The sequence below is a fragment of the Panthera leo genome, chromosome F3 (genome assembly GCF_018350215.1).
Source record: "Panthera leo isolate Ple1 chromosome F3, P.leo_Ple1_pat1.1, whole genome shotgun sequence".
NCBI lineage: Eukaryota > Metazoa > Chordata > Mammalia > Carnivora > Felidae > Panthera > Panthera leo.
This window is the reverse complement of record NC_056696.1, coordinates 60,409,973-60,435,618: the sequence shown is the minus strand read 5'-3', so window position 1 is coordinate 60,435,618 and position 25,646 is coordinate 60,409,973. Positions and strand designations below refer to the sequence as shown.

At 53.8% G+C, this 25,646-nt stretch overlaps 1 protein-coding gene and 1 long non-coding RNA gene across 8 annotated transcripts in view; both read right to left on the bottom strand.

Moving 5' to 3' along the window:
• The window catches only part of LMX1A (LIM homeobox transcription factor 1 alpha), a 159,532-nt gene extending 155,257 nt beyond the window's left edge, over positions 1 to 4,275 (bottom strand). Inside the window, exons 1-3 of the mRNA XM_042925781.1 lie at positions 4,197 to 4,275; positions 3,341 to 3,438; positions 829 to 1,015 (exon numbers count right to left, since the gene is read on the bottom strand). Coding sequence (XP_042781715.1) covers positions 829 to 1,015; positions 3,341 to 3,416 — 263 coding nt within the window. The 5' untranslated portion in view covers positions 3,417 to 3,438; positions 4,197 to 4,275. The remainder of the gene's footprint in view (positions 1 to 828; positions 1,016 to 3,340; positions 3,439 to 4,196) is intronic.
• Positions 4,276 to 5,463: 1,188 nt separating this feature from the next.
• On the bottom strand, positions 5,464 to 17,237 carry LOC122212272. Of its 7 annotated transcripts, none has more exons than XR_006199086.1 (7): positions 16,793 to 17,237; positions 15,168 to 15,244; positions 14,218 to 14,354; positions 13,369 to 13,542; positions 9,638 to 9,905; positions 8,066 to 8,175; positions 5,464 to 7,760 (listed from the first exon to the last, which is right to left on the bottom strand). It is a non-coding gene; the product is annotated as an uncharacterized LOC122212272 (long non-coding RNA). The 7 variants fall into 7 exon arrangements; XR_006199083.1 differs by lacking the exons at positions 14,218 to 14,354; positions 15,168 to 15,244 and adding exons at positions 9,982 to 10,121; positions 16,648 to 16,700 and having other exon boundaries at positions 9,638 to 9,726; positions 16,793 to 17,232; XR_006199082.1 differs by lacking the exons at positions 14,218 to 14,354; positions 15,168 to 15,244 and adding an exon at positions 16,648 to 16,700 and having other exon boundaries at positions 7,910 to 8,175; positions 16,793 to 17,233.
• Between the last annotated feature and the right edge of the window lie 8,409 nt (positions 17,238 to 25,646).

Below are 25,646 nucleotides of genomic sequence, written 5' to 3'. Positions count from 1 at the left end.
TTAAATACCTGCCGCCTAATTCTCCTCAAAACACACTAGAACGTTCCCGTGGGCAGGAGAGAACTGAATCCGCTGCAAGGCTGCAATCCACACCCACAAGGGAATTAGTGGGGGGAGGGGGGTGGAGATGCGGGACCTAGGAGGGCGCCTCAAATCAGGCCCCGCTTCTGGCCTAACTGCCCCTGCGCCCCAGAGTTTTTGAGAACCGGGGCCGGGAGGGTCGGGGACAGTGAGAGAAAGGGCACACAGGGTGTGCGCGGAGCTCAGAGGGACGGCAGCGCCCTGAGCCCAATCTGTCGGGGACCGCCAGTGGACAAAGCCGAGCGGGTAACGCGCGCCGCGCGGGGCACGGAAGCCGCGGGAGCACCCGGGGAGCACCGCATGAACACCGCTCTCCCGAATCTCGTGCGCGGCGCGGACACGCGGGTGAGGCGGCGTCGGAACCCGCGCGGAGACCTGAGCTCCTGGCAGCCCCGGGGGCACCCCCGTGAAGGGGAGAGATGGGAACAGGCTTCGTGGGGGTGGGAGCCCCCACGGAGGTGCGTCAAGTCGGAGTCGGAGCCCGCGAGGCCTGCAAACCCGGCCAGCACACGGTGGAGGGAGCCGTCGCTCGCGCCCCCGCCGCCCGGGCGGTGCCTGGGCGCCCGGCGCGCTGCCCGCGGCCGCGGGGAGTGTACAACAAGCTGGGGGTGGATGGGATTTCTGCGCCTCCGGGTGTGCGGGCGCCTCTCGAGCCTCCGGGAAGCGGATGGGGGTAAAGGAGGCCCGAGGCTCCCGTGCTGGCTGGTGACTGTCTGGGGGGCGCGCTCCGGCGGCGCGGACACTTACTTCTCGTAGTCATACTTGCAGTAGAGCTTCTTGTCCCGGTAGAAGCAGGTGGTCTCCAGGGGCTCTTTGCAGGAGGCGCACTGCACGCACTGCTCATGCCAGAAGCTGTCGTTGAGCCGCAGCAGAAACCTGTCCGAGATGACCCGTTGACAGCCCTCGCAGACAGACTTGGGGCTCACCGCTCTGCCTACAGCAGCAATAGACGTTGGCGGGTCAACCGCGCCGGCCCAGCATCCCGGCCAAAGGCGGCCGGGACGGGCTCCCATCACTGATCACTCCACACCCGCCGATTTCCCCCGCGTCCCCCACCCTGCGAAGCCCCCTGCTAAACCACTAAACCGAGTTTTGGAGAACAGAGGAAAATCAAACCGAGTGTTGTATCTAATAAACAGCGACTACATGGGAAGGTTCCAATTCTCCGGGGTTGGGGGCGCGAATCAGTAAGCGGCCTCAAAGATCAAACCTGCCCAGGTAGTCGGGGAAATGTGCGCGCATCCAGTAAAATTAGACCGCAAATACCTTTGCGCTCCCATCAGGTAAGTATTAAGTCACTCACTGTGCTGGTCTCTTTCGACAATGATTAAAACTGGGAGTCTCTAAAAAAGAATTGGGGGGACTGGTTTTGTCTTCTGCTAAAACGCAATTCTCTCCTATGTTTTGGGGGAAATTTTTAAGATTGTTTATTTTCTTCCTAAAAAGTATCATTCGTGGAGAAAAATGCGATCTCCCTCCAGGCAAACTCAGTATTGTTCAAAGCAATGAACCCCAGACTTCTGCCTCTTGGCTGAAACACAAACTTCAGAGGGGTTTATATATATAATTGTATATATGTGTGTATATGTATATGTATATATATGTATATTACATATATGTACACATACACACATATATGTAATTAAGAAGCATCAAAATAGTAGGGAAAAGGGAAGAAGGACGCAGGGCGCGGAGATGCCAGGGGAGTTCCGGGGATGGGGGTGCTGGGCTGCGGCTGGAGCGGGCAACACCCACCCCAAACCCACTCCGCGTGCACGGGGAATCCTCTCTACCCTACCCCCTTGGACTTTTGCCTGTTTGGTTCCTTTCTTTTGCTGGGTAGGGAGTGCACTTCTTTAGGATGGAGAAACGCTTACCGCCTTTGTCGGCACATTTCACAGCTATTTAAAGAAGGCCTTGTCCCCTGGTAACAATACTCCTGCGCGTGGTGTCCCAAAGGGCCTGACCCTTCCCCATTTCCTTGCTACACTCCTGTCGCTTTTCCCTTGGGGGATCCTGCCACCAGTTCCTGAGTCGAGCCAGTCGCGTTGGGGCACGGCAGGGAGGGCTAAGAAAAGTAGCCAGATAGTTCTCAACTGTAAAATGGTCTATTCTTTCTGCCCTGTCTCGGCATTCAGGGCCAGGACCCGGACGTTGGGAGCCGCCGTGAACCGGGAGGGGCGAATCCCTCCCCTGCGAGCCGCGACGCCCGCTGTAGGTACAAAGTCGCCCGCGCTAAGTGCCAGGGCAATGCCAGCCCTGCAACCCGCACCCCCCCCCCCATCCCCGCACTCTTCCGACGCTGTACGGAGCCGAGAAGTTTCCGCAAGCGCGGTTGAAAGAGGGGAGCGCAGCGCGCGTGATTTCGTTTCATCTGGGGAGTAGGGAGAATTCCTCTCTGGATTTGGTTTCTCCAGGCGAACTGCCTCCTCGCCTTCACCCCGCTGTAGCGGTTCCGAGTGAGGGAAAGAGGCAAGAGCCTTAAATGACAGAACGAAAATCTCTCCCGCTGAAAGATTAAAACACCCGCGACCCACACCTGAAAAACACCAAGGTCTGGGTGAGAGGCGGGGTTGAGAATCCTTGGCCTCAGATCAGCCAGACCCTCGCGTGCAGACACCCTTTTGAGGCCCTTGGCTCGCAGCTCCTCCGCGGTCTCAGCGAAGGGATTGGGGAGGCGGGGGGGGGGGGGGGGTGGGGGGGGCCGAGAGGGGGAACCCGCCGGCCTCGAGGTCCGGCTCCAGTTAATTAAAACCGAGGCGAGGGTCCTGTGGCGCGGGCTAATCCCCGCGCTGCGCTGCCCACCGGCCTGGAAAAGCCTTTGGGCCGTGCCCGAGGCTGAGGACTGGGGCTGGAGTCGGTGGGGACCAGAAGCCGCCTCGAACTTGGGCGCTCCGAGCCTCGGGTTTCCTTTGCTCGCCCTTAGGCCTCGGAGAAGCGCACGGCGTTTATGAGATGTCGATCAGCTCCGTGATTAAAAATCCATCCCCGGGTATCTTTAATCACTTGCCACTCACGCCCGCGAGCAATCTCGCCCGCCCCTCGCGGCTTTGGGGAATTCGGTGGCCCGCGCGTGAGGCCTGGGGCGGCTCGTCGGTTTGGGGTGGGAAGGACCCGAAGGGACAGACGGACGGACGGAGCGTGGGCGCAACTGAGCGCCGAAAGCCGGACGCTGGCTCCCGGTTCCGGAAAGCTGGGCTGCAGAGCCAGGGCCCGGTGGAAAGAGGGTGCACCCGGGGCACACGGCCTGAACACTCACCCAGCAGCGAGGAAAAGGACGCCGAAGTCTCGATGGCGCTTTGGAAGTTCTCCTCCATCTTCAGGCCGTCCAGCATGTTCGGGCCGGGCCGGGAGGACCTGTAGAGGAGAGGAAACGGTGCTCCTGGGGTCCGCGCCCTCTGGGACCGGGAGCCCGCAGCAGCGGCACTCCTGGGAAAGGACGCAGGGAGTGTCCAGGGTCACCAGAATGAGCCGGGAGGGTAGAGTCCAGCCAAGAGAAACGTGGGGAGGGAGGAGAGAGACGAGTCACCGCGAACTGCTCTGACTGATCTGATTTCACTTGAAGTCAACGCGTTTTGTACTTAGACCTCCGCCCCCCGACTGCGCTTCTCCTTCCCTTGCCCCCCCCCCCCCCCCACACACCCACCCCGTCCCCAGCCCCAGGTTTCCCATCCCGAGTCCGACTCCGCCCCAACCTATACGAATGCGGGCCCCAGGGACAGCTCTGCGGGAACCCGGCGACGTGGGGAGACGGGGAATAAAAGGGGTGGGTGTTCCCCTCGCGGGGCCGGGCCCAGGCACGCGGGACTGCGAGGTGAACCGCCCGCGCCCGGCCCGGCCCGGGGCGTCCCTCACCTGCCCCGGCCCAGGAGGGGCCGAGAGAGCGAGCCGGAGCGCGCCCGCCTGCTCGCCGACCCCGGGCGCGGAGAGCCGCTGGGGGCGCGCGGGGCGGTCCTCCCGCCGGTCGGCTGGTGCCGGGAACGTCTGCAGGAGCGAAGAAGTCGCCTCGGGGAGGAGCCGCGGCTGGCCCTGCTCACTCTTGGATGCATTTCAAATCAACTTTCCGAAACACGCCCGCCCGAGCCGGGAGCCCAGGAACGCGCAGCCCTCCTTACCTGGTGGGCGAGCTCGCTCCCCGCCGCAGGGGCGGGAGGAAGCGGCCGGGCGCCGCGGGGAGCTCCGGCCGGGGGAGGCGTAGGCCCTCGACGCTGCGGCCGGCGCGGCCGGGAGGGAGCCCGAGCGAGCGCCGGCCCCTGGCTCCGCTCCTCGGCGCGCCCGGGCCGGGCCGGGACGTGGCCGCGGGCGGCCGGCCTTCTCGGGACGTCCTGGCCGCCCGCGTCGCTCCTCAGGGTGCGGGGGGGTGGGGGGGAGCGGGGGAGGGCCGGGGCCGCCCAGAGGCCAGGAGGGAGGGCGGAGGCCCCCGGGGTCGTGGGTGCGAGTCGGGCCCCGCCGCGCCGGGGCGGATCCGGCCGCCGCTGACAGGGGCCGTTCGGCGCGGCGCGCGGCGGAGGGAAGGGGTGGGGTGCGCGGGGAGGCGGGCTGCGAGCGCGCCCCCGGAGCGGCCGCCGAGCTCCCTTCCCCGGCCCGGCCGCGCGGCCCAGCTCACCGCGGCCGCCCCGCAGGCACGCCAAGGTTCCTCCCCTCCACGTGCAGGGGCTCCCTCCCGGCCCCCGCGCCCCCCGGCTCCGCGGCGCTCGCGCGCGGCGTCCCCGGCCGCCCTCCACCTCCGCCGGCCACCGCGGCACCGCGGCCCTCCCCGCGCCGTCGGAAGCGCGGGCAAGCTGCGGCGCGAGGTTGCTCGCGGGGGAGGTGGGGGGGCGGCCCCTGCGGCGCCGAGCTCCTGCGTCCCCTTCCCCGTCGGCGGGGGCTCCCGCAAAGTTCCCGACTTCCGCTGGGCTCCCACCCCGTTGACCGTTTCAGATGGAAACCCATTCGCGGAGGGGAGGGGGGGGGGTTGCAGATGCCATAGGACCCACGCACGGTCCGGGCTTGAATCGGGCTCCTGGTAGAGACGAGGTGGGGTCCCCCCCACCCCCACCCCAGGCGCTGAGCAGGAAGCCGGCTAAGGGGGCATTCTTCGGGGCGAGGAGTGCTGGGGGGCGATGTCAAGTCACTACACCCCCTCAGCTTAGCTTCCAGCGGCAGACCTCTGGCCCCTCCGGGAGCAGCAACGGGGTCTTAACCGTGTGTGGAGTCCAGGAGGTCAGCACGGGGCCCGGCCCCAAGTGGATACTCCACAAATACATCATAACGCAGGCTAACATTTATCGAACATTTTATTTCGTGCCGGGTTTGGTCGCACAGTTAACTCGTTGAATCTTTACAGCAGCCCCTATGGGGGGGGGGGGGGGACGGGGGAGACAATGGTTATCCCAATATCACAGGTGAGGAAAATAGCACAGAGTAAGTCCCCCCACGCACGGTCAGTTCCGCGGGATTCTCTGGGGGCCCCCTCAATCCCTGGGCCGAAGGGAACTAGATTGGACTTGCCAGGCGCTTTGGCACAGTGAACTGGGAGCAGGCGGGATGCCACATTGCGAGCGCTCCCTATTCCCTTCTCCAAGGACAGGACCACTTCCTCATTTTTAAAGAAATAGTGTTGGCAGCTCTTGTTCGGATGTGCTCGGAAGCCTTGACCCCATTCGCCATTGTAAGTGCTTTCTGCCAGCAGACCCAAGCCAAACACTGAATGTGACTTCAGGGAAACAAGGGAAAAGGGCAGAGAGTTTAATACTTTACATCTGAATGCTGCTTTAGACTTTCCAGGATACTTTCACCCTACACGATTTTGCTTGCTCTTTACAACAAACCTGTGGGGTACGCAGAACACAGTTTTAGCCACTGTTTCTGACGAATCTTTGGGGCTTAGTAGGGCTGGGAGATTTCTCTGATGTTGCCCAGATGGCTAGTGGCATGCCCCCGACACCTGTCCTTTGTCCTCTCTGCCACCCCCCGGCAGACTGTGGGAAAATAATATGGATTACAAGTATCCTTAGGATAATGTATAAAATAGAAGTCAGGCAAGGAAAAAAAATGGAGTCGGGCAAATACAATCATAGGGAATAGTTTTAAATGCCCGACCGAATTTTGCTTTCGCTAAAGGTCTTGAGTGCATGAAATATGTTTAACTAGTGGTAAGAATATTCCTTTTAGAGAATATCCTGAAAGTGTGTGGGGTCCCACCTGACCCGGGACCCAAATCCCTCAAATGGTCTTTGCATCTCTGGAAGGCAGGCAGCGTGATGGGTACAGATCACTCACAAATGTTCGGTAGGAACGTCTTTCCCCAGCTCTTGGGCTCCTGGGTACCTTCACAATGGAGACTGTGTCTTATAATCACATTACAAGCTGTAGCGCAAAGCCCGGCACATACATGTGATTAACAGATGCCATTTACTTCACTGATGGATGAGTGCCGTGCTCGCTGTGTGGGGGGAGCGAGGAAAGGTGAAGGCACACGGGGGTCAGGAATCCAGGGACCTCACTTCCATTTCCCAGCTCAGCTGGGCCACGTTCACCTCCCTGTGCGACTGTACTTCCTCTCTGCGACGAAGGCGCCATATGCAATGGTCTGAGAGGCCTTCGCCGTCTGAAGTCTGTGCAACCAGACTAGACTGACGGTGGACAATGGGGTGGGCTGTAGAACAGCTCCTCATCACATGTTTTGCAGAATGTGTCCAGGTATAGACGCTGAGGTAGCTAAGTGTCCAAAGCATTAAAGATATACCTTGTTTATTTGGGCTTTTCTCTTTTATGCTTTATTTTACCTCGCTCAATGAATCCCGCCCCAGACCCATTATCATTTCACTCTGGCCTGGGCCAGCTCAGTGACATGGTGGGGAGGTAGACAGGCAGCTTTCCCCCTGACAGGTTCTCCTGACCATGCCACATGGTTTTTCATTTTCAACTCAAATGCTATCATTTCACCTTTCGGATGACAGAAGATGCCACAAAGCCACTGTCCAGAAGCTCTTTATGAAGAACCAGACATATTGTCCCTCTCATCAGAAATATTGTGTTCTGAGCGGTTGTGGAAAGGACGTAATCGGGCTTTAGGAGAGACACCCCAAACTACGGACTTTTAAAGGTGGAAGTGACCTTCAAGCTCATCTGGTCCAAGTGTTAAGTTTATATCGGGTCCAAATTCATTTCCCTAGCCAGCCACATCTGGTCCATTGACTGCTTGGGGCTTGGCCCTTCGTGATGTCAAATTCTACCTCGAAGAGCTGCCTGCTCTGTCCTGTTCACTTTGTTTCTGAACCTACTCCAGTCTCTCTCTCTCCAGACCTGTTGCAGCTTTGCAGTGACCGTGGCTTCAGGGCCTCCTCTCCTTCCTGTGGCCATAAAATACCCATTGACGCGGCCTGATTTGGCGTTAGCCTTTTCAGTGGCCGCTGTTGACTCAGACCGCGTACGTTATTAACAAAACCTCCTCAGTCCTCTTCCACACAAGCTGCTGGTAGGCCACATCTCCCCCGAACTGCAAATTGTACAATTGGTGTTTGGCCCCAAGTGTGGAAACTTAACATTTATCCCCGTTGAGAGATAGGCAGCTGTTCCAAACATCAGGGATCTTGCAACTTCAAGCAGATTCCAAGAGATCCAGGGACTGTGTCTTAAGCCTAGTACTTTGCTTTGAGCGGGGGAAATGCAGGGCCCTGGCCAGTCTGGTCTGGAAGCTGCCGTCGTTGGAGGAAGGCGTACCACGGGCAATGAATAAAAAGCAACAGTGAATAAGGGGCCCCAAGAGGGTACACAGGATCCCTGTAACCTGGGGGTGCTTCACGGAGGAGGTGCCCCTGGGCCTGTCCCAATTCTCTGCCCTCACCTGTCCTCAGCCAAGTAGCAATGTGTAGAAGATGGGGTGAGACAGGCAGACTGACCTTCCTTCGGCCGGAAACACAGAAGCACCACCCCCGGACTCATGAACCGCTCGTGGCTGGGGTTTGGGGAGAGGAATGAGGACAGGGGAGGCGGGGGCTACCTCGGGTGCAGTGGGAGGGAGACAGCGCGGGAGGAAGGACGTCCTGGTGCAGAGTGGAGATGACAGGAACACGTTTTTTTACTTTCCTTTTCTTGCTCTCATTCCTGTGTCTTATTAAGGGAAACACAAAGGGAAAATTGTGTTATTTGTTAAAAAATGTCAAAGTGTGTTTCCAGCGAGAGGAAGAAAAGCAGACACATTGCTGCCTAGACAGAGAAGGCCGTCTTCTGGCGGGGGCGGCCAGAGACCAGGGCGGTGGGGGGCACTGGGGCTGCGAACTCTGCTGACCCCTGGACTCTTTCCCCAGGACTCCCCCTGGTCCCGCACTCACGTTCAGGAACCGGGGCACCGGGTGCCTCGGAACTTTCTGGGGCAAAGGAGGCCATCCCAAACCAGCTGCTGGAATGGGAGGGGAGTCAGCTAACAAAGGCACCATTTACGGCCCCGCATTCTTTGGATCTTGTCTAGAATCCTTTACGTGGCCCAGTCCGTCTCCCTGTTGGGACTGTGTGGTCCTTCAGAGAAGGACCCAGGTCAGACCCATCTGTGTTTCTCAACTGTGCCCAGCACCATGCATTCCATGAGCCAGAGCCCCAGCGAATGTTTGTCGACTAAACAGACAGTGCTCTTAAGTTTTAGTCCACCCCATGGCATAACTGGGTGTGCTAGAAAGAACATGCCGGGCTTGAGAAACACCAAGGTGTGAGTTCAAATCCCAGCTGTGACATTTGTTTCTTTTTTTTTTTTTAAGCTTATTTATTTTGAGAGAGGGAGAGGGAGGGAGAAAGCAAGCGCAAGTAGGGGAGGGGCAGAGAGAGAGGGAGAGAGAGAGAAAATCCCAAGCAGGCTCCGAGCTGTCAGTGCAGAGCCAGATATGGGGCTCGAACCCATGAACCGTGAAATCATGACCTGAGCTGAAACCAGGGATGCTTAACCAACAGCCACCCTGGCGCCCCCTAGCTGCGACATTTGTAAACTGTTAAAGCTTAGGTCCATCAACTCCTCCCTCCTGTTCCAGAGTCCTTATCTGTACAAGGAAAAGAATAATATTCTTCAACAGTTAATAGAAGGGACGGATGCGAAACACCTAATAATCTGTCTGGTTTACTTAATGTTCAAATATCCTTTACGGCCCCAGCTAGCCTCCCCATGAATGAGCATAGTTCCTCAAGGAAAATCTTCCGGGCTTTGCCGTCATCTCATGAGCTAACAGGAGTCAGGCCAGCATTCGGATGGAGTTCACATGTCTAGTGATGGCACCTAGACCTAGACACGTGCACCTAGACCTAGATGGCACAGGTCTAGACCTAGACATGTCTAGTCGCTGGGTAGTTGAGGTGTCTCGGTGCCCCGGATAGGCTGTGCCCTGTGACTGGGAGGGTGGCATTGCTGAGCAGTGAGAAGATGGGGCCCTGGGGCCTCACAGACCTGGGACTGATCAGTGACTCCGCCACTTATGGTGGCCTTGGGTACGTCCCGCCATCCCTTCAAGCCTCGGTTTCCTCATTTAATGGATCAAGGGAATAACTGGGGGCGGCATTTGTGCCTGTTAAGTGAAATAACACGACATACCTAGCATGGGAACAGGCACCCAGTAGGAGGTCTAGGAGCTGTTATCACCACCCTCGTCACCGCCAACCTCACCATCAGACAACAGGCACCTGTAGAACCACGTTGTGCTTTGCTGTGTGGCCCCAGTACCTCGCGTTTGGGCGCAAGTGTCCAGAGAATGTGCCTTGAATTAAATGGAGCTGAACTGAATCGAAGACCACCTTTGGCGCTGAGTGAGGTTCAGGGGGAATCTGGCTCGTGATTCAACCTCCAACCTGAGGAGGGATGTCTCTCGGAAAAAAAAAAAACCCCACGTGCTCGGTAACAAGTCCCCAGATGGCAGGCTTCCTGCACAAGCTTCTCACCTGTGGGCCCTGACAAGCCCCATCTTTGACATCTACACGTGATACTTCGCACCGAATACCGGGAGCCTGGCAACAATGGGAAGGGGGAGCGGTCGCGGTCGCGAGGAGTGAACTCCCCAGGCACCAGCACGGAGAGAGATCTGGAAGACGTGAGGTCTGCTAAAATCCTGAGCCTGCTTCACTGACTCCTATGCCCCCCACACCGCAGTTGCTATGCAGCGAATGTGTCAGTGGACTTAGGCAGAAGTCCCTGAACACAACGTCTGGTGGAGCCATTGGAGGCCTGCCTACAGCTCCCTGCAGCACTGGGGCGCCCAGTGCTGGGGTTCAGCAGCTCGGAACGTGGCCCACGGGCAGACACCTCACAGCACAGAGAGCCGCCTCTGTGCTGAGCAGGTGCAGGGACGGCTTCTACCAACCCAGTAGCAAAGACCCCAGCTACTTCCGGGCGTTTTCGGGAAGGAAGGGGCCTCGTGCGTCTCCACCCACCAAGTACATTAAACCAGAGTGGCTGCTGAGAGGACAGCCCTCATCCCTGCCCCACACTCCCATCTCTTCCGATGGCTAGGCCACGTTTATCAAATGCCAATTTATTTACATAATATGCCCCACCTAGTTTCTAAAAAGGATTTGAGGTGACATACGAGTATTATCAGTATTGTAATAGGGTTTTTCTTTTAATTTTTTTAGTGTCTATTTTTAAGAGACAGAGACAAAGAGAGACAGCGTGCAAGTGGGGGAGGGGCAGAGAGAGAGAGGGAGACACAGAGTTAGAAGCAGGCTCCAGGCTCTGAGCTGTCAGCACAGAGCCTGACATGGGACTTGAACCCACGAACCTCGAGATCATGACCTTGAGCCGAAGTCAGACGCTTAACCGACTGAGCCACCCAGGTGCCCTGTAATATGTTTTTTTTTTCTTTTAATTAAAATTATACACTGGGAACAGAAGAGGAAATCATCCCCCAAAATAACTTGGGGACAATATTTTAATTGTGATAGAATGTTAAGTGTCACCCCGAGTTTACAAGAGGAGACAGAAGAGCGAGGCCCTACAAGATTGCTATGATCACATCAAACTTTGTGTCAGTTATATCGACATGACCAGCTGGCCTGTGGAGAGACCCCACAATAAAAGAACACACATCGAATCCACGAAGGCAGAGATCAAATTGGAGCGCTCGTTCACAGCGTTGGAACAGTTTTACTTTTATATACTGACTGTATTTCTCCTCTTCCGAAAATAATTTCAGCTCACATGAAACTAAAGAGAGATTCAACAAACTGCAAAATCAGGAGGAGAGGAAACAGAGATGAAGATGTGCTAACTGTAAGAATGAATAGTGGCCTCCTGGGGGCAGAAATTACGTGTATTGCCTTGCTCCCCTTAGTTGGATCTAACATAGCTCTGAATACCTACTTGGCACCTGTTATGTGTGAATTTTGGAATAAGCCAATGAATACTGTGATTGGATCTAACATAGCTCTGAATACCTACTTGGCACCTGTTATGTGTGAATTTTTGAATAAGCCAATGAATATTGTGATTGGGAGTGAAATTTGCCTTTGGGCTTCCTAGTAGCCAGAGCAAAAAGGGATACCACCACCCCACAGATATTTTTGCACGAGTGCTGGAGTTGCAACCGTGGCTTTGTCTGAGGAAGCAAAAGAGAAAGTGTATCCTTAGTCCTCATAGCTCTAGATGCCTTTGCCCAAGTGCATACACGGTGAACCTTTCCACTCCCATCCACAGCACAGTGTCCTGCACAAAATGAATCCATTAATGAGATCAGTAAAAAAAAAAAAAAAAAAATTCTTCGATGCATCTAAAGTATAATTATTCCCACCTTTCTTATCCCGTACATGATTTATCTACCACCCTCTTTGCACCTTGAATAATGGAGGGGGGAAAAAAAAAAAAACTTGTCAGGAGGCTTTTGAAAGTGATGGCGTTCCAGGCAGATTGCAGGGCTTGGGTGAAAGCATGAACGGCGAAAAGCTGGACGATCTCTACGGACGTAGGGAAGTAGGCCAGCCGGGAGGTTTGAATACTGGACCTCAGAGTTTATCACTCACTCTGTAGGCCACTGGCCGCCTTTGAACGTTTTGGACGAGAGTAAAATAATCAGGAATATGGTCTGAGTTGACAAGATGGTCTGGTAGCAGCGGGGCTGATAATTCAAAAGGAGAAAGAGGACGTAGAACAGATAAACTTTATCACTCTAGTATAAGCAAGAAATCCAGGGCCTGGACCAGGGCAGGGACAGCAGAAATGACATCGAGGGGGATGAATGTGAACGACCTCTCAGAAATCGAGTCAACAAAGTTCCACATTGTGAGGTGAGGGCAACAGAAGGAGAAGAGGAATCAAAGAAGCTTCGGGGAATGGTGGCCCCGGAACAGAAGAGGGAACAGCAGCAGGATGGGGTACCAGAAGTTTGGTGGCTTTTCACAGTGTTTTCACATTCATTATCTCATTGATTTCATCTGCCAGTAGAGAGATCCGCCCTGAACATCAGCCTGAAAAATACTCTGCCCCAGCCCTGGAGCTGCCAAGTTTCAGTGACTAAATCTTTGCCTCGGATCCTGCCGGTGACAGCAGGGCACCCGCTTGAGGTGTCTTGCCCGTTCCGGGCCGCGTGGAGTCCTCGCAAGGACTGAGCCATCCTGTCCTGGTTCTGTGCCAGCAGCAGCTAAGAGCCAGGTAGCGAAGCACTCCGGCCTGCGACGCTTGCCAGGAACATGATGGGTGTGCCCCAGTGGGTGTGCCCCAGGGTTCAGCCAGAGTCTCCTGGAACATCTGGGCAGGGTGGAGAGGCAGGAACACATCCATCACTTTCTTTAGCGACTCATCTTTCTTCCCACTGGGTAGCGGGCTTTGGCTTCGCCACTGACTCACTCCCAGGCCCAGGCAGTGGCTTCTCCCCCGGACAACAGGGCAGAGCACTGCTCACCTCCTGGAGGCAGGACCTCCAGGAGAGGCCTCCACGTGTACCTGGCTGAGCCTCAGGGGGATGGGTCCACCGATTTCATAAAGAGAACAAACACTGATCTAGTTGCTAAAACGTCAGCCCTGCAAGGGACTCTGGGCACGCCTAGTCCAGCCCCCATTTCCCAGCCAAGGTGCCTCCAGTCTGTAGCCTCCACTGTCCCCATGCTGTCCTTGCCCCCCTCCTCACACACCGTCCCCAACTGACTTTCCAGGCCTCATCTCCCCCACTCCCCTTCTCTTCTCTGTCCTCGCCCACTCCACACCACACATGACCCCTGCCCCTAGAAGTCACCCTGACCTTGCCCAGATCCTGCAAGCGCGCCCCTGTGCTTGGGCACAGACTGTGTCCTCAGCCAGGAGTCCCCTTCCCTTCCTCCTCTGGCCCATTGAATACCTACCTCTTCTGCTCCTAGACAGGTAATTAGCACTTCCTCTGGGTCCCTTCACGGGCTGTTTAGCATTTATCACTTGATATCACCAGTTTTCCTTTCGATGCCTGCCTCCTTCACTGGAAACACACACATCTGTGTCTTATGGAGCGTTGTGTCCTCAAAGGCTGGCAGAGCTGGGTCCTGCTGACAGGTGGGGAGGGAAGAAGGAAAAGGCAGATGCTGCTAAGGCTCACAATCCAGGGAACAAGGACAGGTGCAGTCAGGTGTCTCCCCCCACCCCCCAATTCTCCCCAACATCTACTAGGTATTCAGTTCTTGCTTTCCTTCCAGAACCTCCTTCCGTACATCAAAGAAAACACAACTGTAGATCCACCCCCCACTTTGTAACCCAAAAGGTAACACTGCTCTAAACTTTTTTTTCCCACAAAGCCCTTTAAAACCCTTCCGAGTTTCTCATATGTATCCTGTCTCCATTTGAGTCTCCAACTTAAATATCCAAGAGACAAAAGAAACCACACATTGAATGTAAGTTAAAGCACACCGCCCCTTGCTTTTGAAAAAGACTGAGTTTCTGGGGAAACCATGTAAGAATCACATGGTCATTAAACCCATCATATTTTCAGTGCATTGAGGGAGGGGTGTTGCTTAAAGATATCTGGAGTGATTCCTTTTATCAGTGATGGAATGATCAGTGAATGCTACACTACTGTTCAAACTATGTATTAGGTTCAGATCAACACCCCAGTTTGTCGGAACCCAGCACCACACACGTAAGCGAGAACAAGTTTCCCCGTCTCGCTAGCAAAAGAGGTAGAATTTACAGCCAGAGTTTCTCCCACAGAAGCCCCCTCAAACCTGGCTGGCGCCACGGCCTGTGGGATCCCAGGGGCCGGATCCTGCAGGTACACGGGTACTTTCCGGGAATTGTAATAAGGTGAGCAGAAGCCGCTTCAATGATTTGAGCTCACAACGGCACCACCTAAGGACCTAAACTGTTGAAGACTGTATATCAAGGGTCAATCAGTTTTAGCCACGGGCCCAGTCCAACCCACTGCCTGTTTTTGGAAGGCTTGCAACCTAAGAATGATTTTCGCATTTTTAAACGATCTCATAAAATCAAAAGGAGAAGAACATTTCACGAGAGGCGACCGTCATGTGAAATTTAAATGTCAGTGTCACTAATAAAGTTGTATCTGAACACAGTCTGCTCTTCTGTTCCGTTACCATCCACGGCTACGATGGCAGAGTGGATCATTGAGACAGAGGCAGTAAGGTTGCAAACCTCAAGGGTCTACTCTCTGGGTCCCTTACAGAAAGTCTGTCCCCAGCCCTGCTTGAAAGGACACGGCAAGACCCAGAGCAGATGTCTAGATGAGATGGGCTTGTCTTTTAGGGTGTTGGGGTGTCTATAGCTGGCCAGGGAGGCCATGAGGTTCTTTTGAGCAGTGGATCAGATCAGATTGAAAGCGGTTGAGACTTTCATCCCTTTTGAAGAAAGGCATCATCATCATGAACCAGTGCTGACAGCTCCCTCATGGACATCAGAGGATCAAAGTGACTTTTCCTAGCCAATTCCCATGTCATTCCTGGAGTTCAAGGTGAGCAAGGTGAAGTCCAGCCAACTGCAAGGTCACATTACCCTCCTGCAGAACCACAGGTGTCCACAAGGGGGCGGCAGCTCTCCTGTTTGCAGTTAGTCTGATGGCCTTCTCAAGTTAGGGGAGCAGCCCCAGAGACCCCTGTGCCTCGCTAGCCTCCACAGAACCTTCTCTCTAGACCGGTAGTCAAGAATGGGGCCTTCTTACCATGCAGGAACCACATAAGCCTCCTACCCCAGGCAGCCAGTCTGACATCTTGGTGGTTGATCATCAAACCTATTAGTCTTGAATATCAGCAATAAAAAAGAAAGAAAGAAAGAAAGAAAGAAAGAAAGAAAGAAAGAAAGAAAGAAAAAAAGAAAAAAAAAAAAAAAAAACTGGTTGGGTGTCTCTCACTTGTCCTTGTCTGCTCCTGACTCCCTCTGCCATTCCAGTCAAGCACTCTGTGCCAGATTTTAGCCTATGGTCTCTCAGCTCTCAAATCGCCTTTGCGATGCTGGGGCTAGGGTTTCACGCACCGAAGTTGTGTTTTTTTCCAGATGATTCCATGTGAGGCTCTGCTAGGTGAAGATGGTGGAAGAAGGGATTTACCTCCTGCAAGTTTGCCTCATTGGGCTCCCCCTCTGTCTGTGGCTCTGACGGAGGCCCCAGCAATGTTTCCTCACCCTGGTAATAGCAGTCCCTTCCCCCAATAGCAAGTGCAGCCCGCCCCCGTCCTCCCTAACACCACACAGCGATCTTCCCAGTGTCTGCTTCAGAGACACTAACACTAGCTGGTCATGTCCTATCCTCAGAGCTCTGAGCCCCAGGTCGACCAGGCCAATCCTCCAAGGTCCTAATTTTTATAAATTCCATCTTCTGCCCTTGGTCCCCCTAAGTCCTATGGGTGGTAGGGTCTCCTGTGATTGCTACATGTATTTATTTATCTATCTATTTATTTAATTTTATTTTGAGAGAACACACACACATGCACAAGCAGAGGAGGGGCAGAGAGAGAGGGAGAGAGAGGATCCCAAGCGGGCTCTGCACTGCCAGCACAGAGCCCGATGCGGGGCTCGATCTCACAAACGGGGAGATCATGACCTGAGCCAGAAACAAGTGTCCGAGGCTCAACCAACTGGGCCACCCAGGCACCCCTTACTACGTTTATGAAAACCTAGTGTTCTCCTCCTGCCTTTTCAGCGACCTAATTGACAATGCTATGCCTGGTTAACTATTCTTTATGTTAGATTCTCACTGTTTAAAGTAACTAGGGCGGCTTCTGTTCCCCAACTGGACTCTAACTGATACCCAACTTTTCTCAGGTCTAAAACTAACAAGAGATTCTTGGATTACGGATGCTCCTAAAGCCGACCTGGAAAATTAAGTCTATAAACGCCTCATGCACACGTACAGGTAAAGACACTGGGCCACTCTGCACTTGTGCCTGGTTGGGGGGGGGGGGGGGGAGGCGGACTCTCACCCAGTCCCTCAACCCCATAGTCCACACAAAGGAACCGGGAAAATGAAAGTACCCAGTGCCCCACAGTGGCCTGGTGAGAGAGAGCTGGACCCTTCGCAGATCTTCTCAATTGTGTCTGGTCTGGCAGAGAACAATCCTCAGACACAAATTCTTTCCAGACAGCAAGATGCCTGGGAAAAGAGAAGCCACGTGGAGCACAAGAGAAGGGAGCACAGCACGCCCTACCTGCTCAGAGCTGTTTAAAAATGATTGAGGGCTCCCAATCAAGAAAGTCCACCCTGCGAAGAAAGAAGCCGCCTTACATGTTGGGAGCTGATTGTGCAGCCGATGGGATCCCAGTACAGATGATCTTCTAGTGGGAAAAACTCACCTTAAAAATTAAAATGCCTGGCGGCAGATTTGGACCCGTGCAGGGGGCCGAGCGGGACGAGAAGCGGGCGGGCACGTTGGAGGGAGAAAGAAGGTTGATGGTCCAACGTGTCTCTCTCTGCTCAACACGGAGCTGGACCCTGGGCGGACCAACAGCGCCTCTTCAGGACCCCCTGAATGACACAGAGCGCTGGCCACGGCGTTTAGAAAACAGAACCTCGTCCCCGTCGTCACCGGGAAGCACAGAGTCGGCCCAGTTACTTTACTGGGATTCCCTTTAACAAAGTGTCTGCCCTCCTTTCCCAGAATGCCACGGACCCAGACCCGGCAGGCCTTGGCCGTTGCCGTGAACTCGGGCGCCCCCTGGCGGCCAGAGCCTGAAAGGCACGAGGGTCGTGTTCGCCGCCTCCACGCCCACCTGCGTGCACAGCCGTGTTGGAGACTTACTTTACCTACATCTTTCTGTCCTCTTTCCACATTCCTATGGGGCTAAGCCAAGGTCAGCACCCTCGTCCCCCTCTCTGATTTTTATATCCAGCTCTTTCTTCATGTGGCCGCTGCCCGGCTTGACCCGCCTCAGTCCCCTTTGAGTCGGAAGGCTGCCTGCTTAACCCAGTGAAACCTTGGTTCCTCAAACTACCAGGCGTAGCTCTTGGCGGAAGTGACTGTGAGTATTGGAGGGGAGGGTGGGCCTGGGGAAGGGGGGGGGGGGGTCTCTTCCAACTCTCAGACCACCTGGGTGTAGAGGCCCGGAGGAAGAAAACCAGCCCTAGGAACGAGGGCACGAAAACGAACTACTTTGGACAGATCGTTGCCGGCCACTCCTCCAGCTGACCTCAGGCTGCCGGATGCCAGGACCCCAGAAGCGAACTGGTCAACCGCGCTCACCTCTTCTGGGGACCGCAGACCAGAGTTCGGAAGACGTGTGTGTCTGAACAAACACAATCCATGTCTAGCAGACATAGATACGGATTCCTGCTTTCAAGAATTCACCTCATTTCCTAATGAACTATAAGAACTCAGCTTCCTTGCTTTGGTCTCCTCCCCCCCAAGAAACTTTGCAGGGGATGCAAATAGTTTTTGAGAACCTCTCTGCCCTTCCTCTGTCTACCCTCTTTTCCCTACCTGTCAACACCCAGGGTGCAAGCGTGAGGGGAGGTCAGATCAAGGCAGGGCAGGCATGGTCAGGACTGAAAGGGCAGGAATTACTAGGGGTGCATCTCCCAGCTCTGGTGCCAGGGTCTGCTCACAAGGAGATCACTTGGAAACCGGGAGGCACATTCTCCTGAAGCCACCCGACTTCCCGGATGGCAAAGAGGAGGCCTCCACACCATCCCACCCGACCCCCCCCCCCCCCACATACACTTGCTCCCATGGACGACACAGCTAACTGATCACAGCGGTCAGCTGAGACGCCATTCCAATTCCTGCTCCACAGCGAGCTCCAAACAGCCACTTCAAATCAATCGGGTTTGACAAAGGAGACAAAACCTTCTTCTGGTCCCGCGTATTTTAAAACATAAACATAAATATGCGATTTATTGTCATCTGGAACATTCATTCTTCCCCAGCTGCTTAACTCCGACCGTGTAAGTATTTCATAGCCCTCCCCGCCTTTTGAAAATTTGAGCCTCTTAGTCCCTTCAGTATGTTCTTGAACATGATCTCTCACCTCAGGGCCTTTGCACTTACTTCCCTTCTGCCCGTCTTGCTCATTTCCTGGACACCTTCCTGCCTCATGTCTCCACTTCTTTAGGTTTCTGTTCAGTCACTGCTTTATCAGAGAAGGTGTCCCTGGCCCCTCTCTAGATAAACAAACACCCTCTGCTTCCAGCCTCACTCAGCGTCTGCTGCCCCAGTTCTCCTTCATGGCATTTATCACCATCAAACTGATCACTCAGTTATTCGTGAGTTGATTTTTTTGTTTCCACTACCAGAACGTGTAAGGACCGTAGATCAGGGGCTGTTTTGCTTCTTGCTGTGTCTACAGCGCCCAGAGGGAGCCATCAATAAACACTTGCTCCGTGAATGAAGGAATGTGTCCATAAATAAACAAATAAAGAATTTGCGATGGAAAACTTCTGAAAGGGAACCACCTGTTCTCTGCCCAGAGAGGCTTGCAACAAAGACAAGGTGTCGAAAGTAGACAACCTCTGAATAGGTGCTCCCCACGCAAAGCTCATAGGAGGAAGTTGATCGTAAATGGAAACACTCCTGTTCCCTTTTACTGATATAAACACCATGTTGGACAGTATATGCCAAGATACAGAGAATATCCCCTCCGCACGTATAAAATGCCTCACCAACTCAGACTCATTGGAAATAAGGCAAAAGTGAACTACTGGAAAGTTCAGACTATTAAAGTTGTTAATGAAATACACTTTTATTATTTTCAAATCCGGGGGCACTTTCCTTATTCAACATTTGGACACTTAATAGCTCAATTGAATCTAATTCATCTCAACTGCCCCCCCCCCAAAGCCACAAACCCAGAAGTAATCAAAGAGTCCTTCAGGCATCAGCAGCAATGGGGCTGAGGCTGAAAATATCCAAAAATAGCCCAAAGCAGGAAATTTGCTGAGATTCAGTTATTCTGCTAACCAAAAGAAAGTGGGACTCCCACTGACAATCGATGCCTATAGAAGTGAAACTCTGCCAACATCCAAGTCGAGAAGAACGGGAGGAAACAGATATAATAATAATCATATCAAACAACATCAACAGCCAATATTTATTGAGCACTTACTACATGACAGGCCTGACTCCAATTGCTGTACATGTATTACTTATCTAATCCGTACAGCCACCAACTCAGGTAGGTATAATCATGTCCTCATTTCACAGATGAGGACACGGACACAGACAATACAATAATGAAGGGAAAAAAAAACAGAGAACAAGGAACCAAATTTTAGGCGGTTATGACCCTGGAGAGCAGAGGAGACCGAGTGGGAAGAGAAATGAAAGACACCAATGACAGAGAGCTCAGAGCCGGGCACTGGGTGCGGGCATGCCTCAGTAACTCAGGGCACCTCTGTCCTGTGAGACAGGTCGGTGATGAGGCTGTAGGTGAGCCCCGCTCCCATAAAACCTCCAGCTCGATTACCAAGGAGGGAGGGGACTCCATTTGAATCTTCATGAGCCAATTGCCCAGAAAACTCGCTGGTCTAGAATTTCTCATCTAGATGTATTGACAACTCACGTTATTGCAGAAGCTGCTTTAAATTTTTGAATCATCGGAACCAACACATGTTGTTTTGTGCAAATACCTTGGAGAGGCCTCCAACGTTACCTGTGCTCAAGGAGTTTAAGCAATCCCCGCAATAAATCTGTTCTCACCATCCACCTGCATGTTCTTTCCTTTTTTCCCCGTGGATGGGGTTTCACATTGGCACACTTGGGCAGGACCGCGGGTTCGGAGTCAGGAGACCCCGTGCAGGTGCGTGCATTTCTCCCTCAAACCCCGGCAGTCCGCCATCCTCCAATAGCTGATACCTGGTCTGCACCCGGGAACCACACGCACAAGTGAGTCCCCCCCCCCCCCCCCCCAGCTCTGGAGAGAGCGCGGGCAGGGGCGGGGTGGTAACTCGGGGTTTACGACCTTTTCCACTCACACATAAAATCTGTCAGCGCTCAGCCTGGAATCGTAGGCAAGACAAGTGAAACTTTCTAGGTTGCCATGGTTCTTTCCAAGGGGTGCGTTCGCAGCCAATGGGATACTCGGGCTACAGTTCCTGGAAAATGTCTTAAACAACCCCTAAAAGAAGCCCGCTTGCCTCATGCGTTGTATCAACTCTCCCACTGTATGAGTGGAAATTGAGACTTTATGGAGTTTTTATATGCTGTAATATTTTTTTTCAAATAAATCTCTCCTATAAATCCAAAATAAACCCAAGACAACTCACCCCCCGGCCCCCCCGGCCCCAACGCCCTTATGTCTGGCCCGTGGCCTGCTGAACATTCTTGCCCAGGCCTGATTTTTTTTCCTCCAGGTTTCATTGAGTAACTTGTGAGACGGCTCTCCGTGATTCTTGCCATTCACAAGTCGGTCTCAGTTGTTCCTCTGATGTAAAGTGTGGCCCCAACGGACCCCACCTAAGCCCAGCCTCTCACTGCCACAGGCCCCAAGCACTCGGGCCTCAGAGCAGACCCCAACCTAAAATATTTCCGCTTGCTCTCAGGACACAGTAAGCGTAGACAGGTCTGCCGTGCGACGGGGTCTCTGGTGGCTACAGGAGCCCAGCAGGGCCTCAATCTTCCTGGTGGGGATGCCAGACGGAGTCCCTCTCCAGCCACCAGCCAGGATTTGGGATTTGCCCTCCCACGGCGCCCACCGGTGCAGCTGAGTCGGCTCATGGGTATCCCAGGTGGTTGCCCCTTGGTACCCAGATGCACAGACGTTTTCCCAGAGGTCTGTGTTTCTTTTTCAGATCCTATGAGCTTGGGGTGTCACCGCCCACTGCCCCTTCCAGTGGCACATGGCCTTTGCCCTGCAGTCTGTCTTCTGGCAGGCGGCCTGGCAGAGGCCAAGAGAGCCTCGTGCGCTCCCCAGAGCCCCGCGAGCCCCGCTGTGGACCCCCAAACTCGCGCAACCTCCAAAAGACAAAGCCAAATGAAGTCCTGTGTTCGGGCTTCCCGTAGACCCCACATCGGTGACGTTTTGCATCAGTGCAAACCTCTGCACGGGATGTCAGTCACCTCAGGTTAACAATGGTTCGACGGTTAAGAGCAGCGCGGTCTAGGACGGATTGTTTTTCCTCCCATCTACCTTCTCTGTGAGCACCAGTTTTTCACAGAGCCGCATGGCCCTCAGAAAGAAAAACATCGTTCCTTGATAAAAAGCAAGAGAGTTTAGATGTGATATGAACGGATCTCCCGTATTTTTTTTAAGTTTAAAACAATGCGTAATGGTTTGCTCCAAGAATGTGTTGTTTAAGAGTGATACTTAATATTTAGCAAATTGACCCGGAACAAATTGAGTGGGAAGGTCCACAGTCCAGCTCTGTGCACGTCTGTCATCGACTTGCTCCCCTCCATCCACAGGAGGGGGAGGCCGGCACAGCCTCCCCTTTTGCTGACCGGCTGTCAGTCACCAGAGCGCAAAGCACCAGGCCTCAGACTTGGCATGTTCCCTCAGGAAAGCTCCCAGCGGGAAATTTTAGAAGTTCATATTTTCCCTCACCCTGGGAGATGCGCAAAGGCCAGACACAGCAGTTTCGGTCTTTCAGGTGAGAAAACTCAGCTCCCGGGAGTGAAATCCCCTTGGAATTTCCAGCTACCCGAAGGCCTGACCGTGGGGTTGCGAGTTCTGTCTGTGAAAACCAGTCCTCTGGGCGCGATCGTCTGATAGATTTCTCAGACTCCCTTTAGAGGCATCAGGGGTGACCATCAGCCCCACAGGAGAGGGGTCACCAACATATTTCAAGAATTCTCACAAGTTAATTGGAAGAGGAAGTCACCCAAACTGATCACAAGATAAGCCTGACAACAATTAGATATTGTTTCAAGTCAGCCGCACCAGCAGAAACCTCACCTTGCTGGGAGGTATGAGCCCTGCTGCGCCCCGTGGAAAGCAGAGAAGGAGAGGAGAGGGGATGGTTTAGGCAAAGGAGCCCTTGATCCCATCCACCTCCGCGGTGCGCCCCACCCCCACCGTAGTAGCTGGCCACGCCCACCCACCTGTTCGGTAAGTACACGCAGGGTCTGTGGCTTCCGGTGAGACCGCCCAGGGGGCTCCGAGGATGTCTCCCGCCAGCCCCCGCCCTCAAGCAGCCTACAGACCGCTGGGTGAGCCGGCCAAGGCAAGCTGGCCAAGGCAAGCGGAGGTTTCTGGAAGGTGCCTTGCAGGCTTGGAGATAAGCACAGGTGTGGTGGAAAACCCCCGGGGCAGTGACGACAGATAAGACCTAGTCACAAAGTGTGCCACTGAGTCATTCCCAAGTAGCATACAATGACGCTCTCGGAGAAAATGGTCAAAAGTTTTTTTAAAAATGGGGCGCCTGGGGGCGCCTGGGGGGCTTGGTCCATTAAGCTTCCGGCTTCAGCTCAGCTCATGATCCCACGGTCCGTGGGTTCGAGCCCCGCGTCGGGCTCTGTGCTGACAGCTCAAGAGCCTGGAGCCTGTTTCGGATTCTGTGTTTCCCTCTCTCTCTGCTCCTCCCCCGCTCATGTTCAGTCTCTCTCTCTCTCTCTCTAAAAATAAATAAATATTTTTAAAAAGAAGAAGGAAGAAGAAGAAGAAGAAGAAGAAGAAGAAGAAGAAGAAGAAGAAAAAGAAAGAAAGAAAGAAGAAAGAAAATGGTCAAGGAATCCCTGAAACGTGGCTGTATCTTCTATAGAGCACTTTTGCACTAAAATTTCTTCCCTGGTATTATGTCTCCGCTTTTCAACTGTCCTATCTATCCACTTGAATTTTACAAGCCTATTAGGCAAGGCTTTCTGCTTTTGTGGGTTTTATTGTGCTTTGTTTGTTGCTGCTTTTGAAAACATGAAAAGAGTTTTATTTTTGTTGGCCCCTAACACTGCGCAGAGTCAGTGGAAAACAGTGTCACAGACGATTCTAAACTATGGCAACATGCAAACCCCTGGTCGGGACAAGCCAGCGCGGGGTTGCAAGAATGTTTGAGAAGGCAATCGCCTGCTGCCTCCCTCCAAACCCCCTAACGCAGGGCTGGAGCACACTCTTACTCCTAATTAATAACGTTAAACGCTAGTATCGTATAATGCACATTGCAAGCGCCTATCCTGCATCCGACAGCAAACCAGTAAGGAGGGCGGGTGCTCTGACTCCCGTTTTACAGAACAGGAAACTGAGGCTTAGGTAAATTGTGGCTGGTGGCCCATGTGCTCGCCCCCGCCCCTGCGCCCCGCGCGCGCGCGCGCACAGGCACCGGCTCCGGGGGCTCCCGCTGCGGGGACGGGGACGGGGACCGGGCGGGGGAGGGCGCTGGCGGGACCCTGCTCCCCCCTCCCCGGGGGCGCGCGGGCCCGCCCGGACCGCTGGTCCCTTAGCACGCGGCGTTAGATAATCTCCGGGACAGCCAAGGCGCAATCCCTGCCAAACCGCAGGGAGGGGCGAGGCCGGTGGAGGGAGGGGGCTGGGAACTGTTGCTGTTGCTTTTTTCTGAATTAAAAGAAAACTGGGGAACGGAGCAAGCGAGGGAGCAAAGTTCAAGGGAGAATCTGGCAACTCACCTTGGGCAGACCCCTGGCCTGCTTCCAGAACTCTCTCTTGGAATGGGTGAGGCCGCCGAGTGTGTGATGAGTGCTTAGTGAGTATTCATTGTGGATGATGGATGACTGGCCTGGAATTCGTCCACACCACAAATTTGTTCCTCTGTACACCCAGGCAACCAAGAAGCCAAAAGAGGTGGGGGGATCGGGTGCCGCTTTAATGGCAGTCTCCCTAGGCTGCTGGCACCGGGGCCTCCCAAGCCCTGGACCCCGCCCTCCCGCATTGTCTCTGCCTCTACTCTTTCCTTTCCTGGGCCCTAGAAGCACAGCCCCCAGTGACCCTTTCCTCTCCAAGTGCCAGCGCGCGCTCCTAGAACAGTCCCAACCCCCTTCCTTCCCCGGGGCGGGGCGGAGATCGGCGCTAAACTAGGAAGTTCTCTAGGAAGTTTCCAGGGCAGCCTCTGGCCTCCCTGCCTCCAACCCCTTCCCTCTGCTGCTCCCCTCCACCCTCAAAGCTGCCAGAATCACGTTTCCGTTCCCTGGTTTTGATCATGTAACATCCCTACTTGCAAGGCCAGAGTGAGTCCCAGTGGCCTTATATGTCAAATCTCAATTTCTAACCATGAGCGTTAAGATCCTCCCCTGTGGCCCCCCATCTTGCCTGCCCCACCTCAGGGACTGTCCCTCCTAACTCCGGCAAAGCAGAACTTCTGCTCAGATGATGCAAAACTCAAGAGCCACTCCCACCGCAACCCCCACCACTTAGTCATTCAGCAAGCATTTATTGAGCATCTATAAAGTGCCAGGAGCTGGGCTGCGAATACAATAAAGAACATGAAAATAAACGTCTCTGCCCTCGCAAACTGTACAGTCAAGTAAGAAAGACAGTTAAAAAAGAAATGACATTTTCTTGCTCCCAATTGCCACCGAAATAGCATGGCTCGTATTTAAACCTGAGCACGACTATGTAAAATAAACCAATAAACGGACCGTGCACAGAAAGGAAATACAGCAAAATAGTTGTCCCTGGACAGCTAAGTAGGGAGATTAGAATAACTATTTCCTTCCTTCTACTGTTAGTTTCCAAAATTTCAGTACTGATCGAATATTAATTTTATAATAAGAAGCAAACTGTTTTGTGGTATCTCTTACCTTTTTCTTTTCTTTTAAGAAAAGGTGGAGATTAGGGGCCCCTGGGTGGCTCAGTCAGTTAAGCGTCCGACTTCAGCTCAGGTCATGATCTCACAGTTTGTGGGTTCGAGCCCTGTGTCGGGCTCTGTGCTGACAGCTCAGAGCCTGGAGCCTGCTTCGGATTCTGTGTCTCCCTCTCTCTGCCCCTCCCCTGCTCACACTCTGTCTCTCTCTCTCTCTCTCTCTCTCTCTCTCAAAAAGAAATAAACGTTAAAAACATTTTTAAAAAATATTAAAAAAAAAAGAAAATGTGGACACTATAGAAAGCATAAACAAGGAAGAAAAAATCACTGACAATTCCATGTTAATACATAATGAGAATCAACGTTTTATTTCATTAGCACCCAACCGCGGTCATATTTTTTCACAAAATCAGGGCTCACGCTGTACAGTGTTCCATAACCTATTTTTTTACTTAACATGACATATTATGAAGAGCTCTCCATGGCGAACTGTCGCACATCAGTCTTCATGACTTCCTCATACGTATA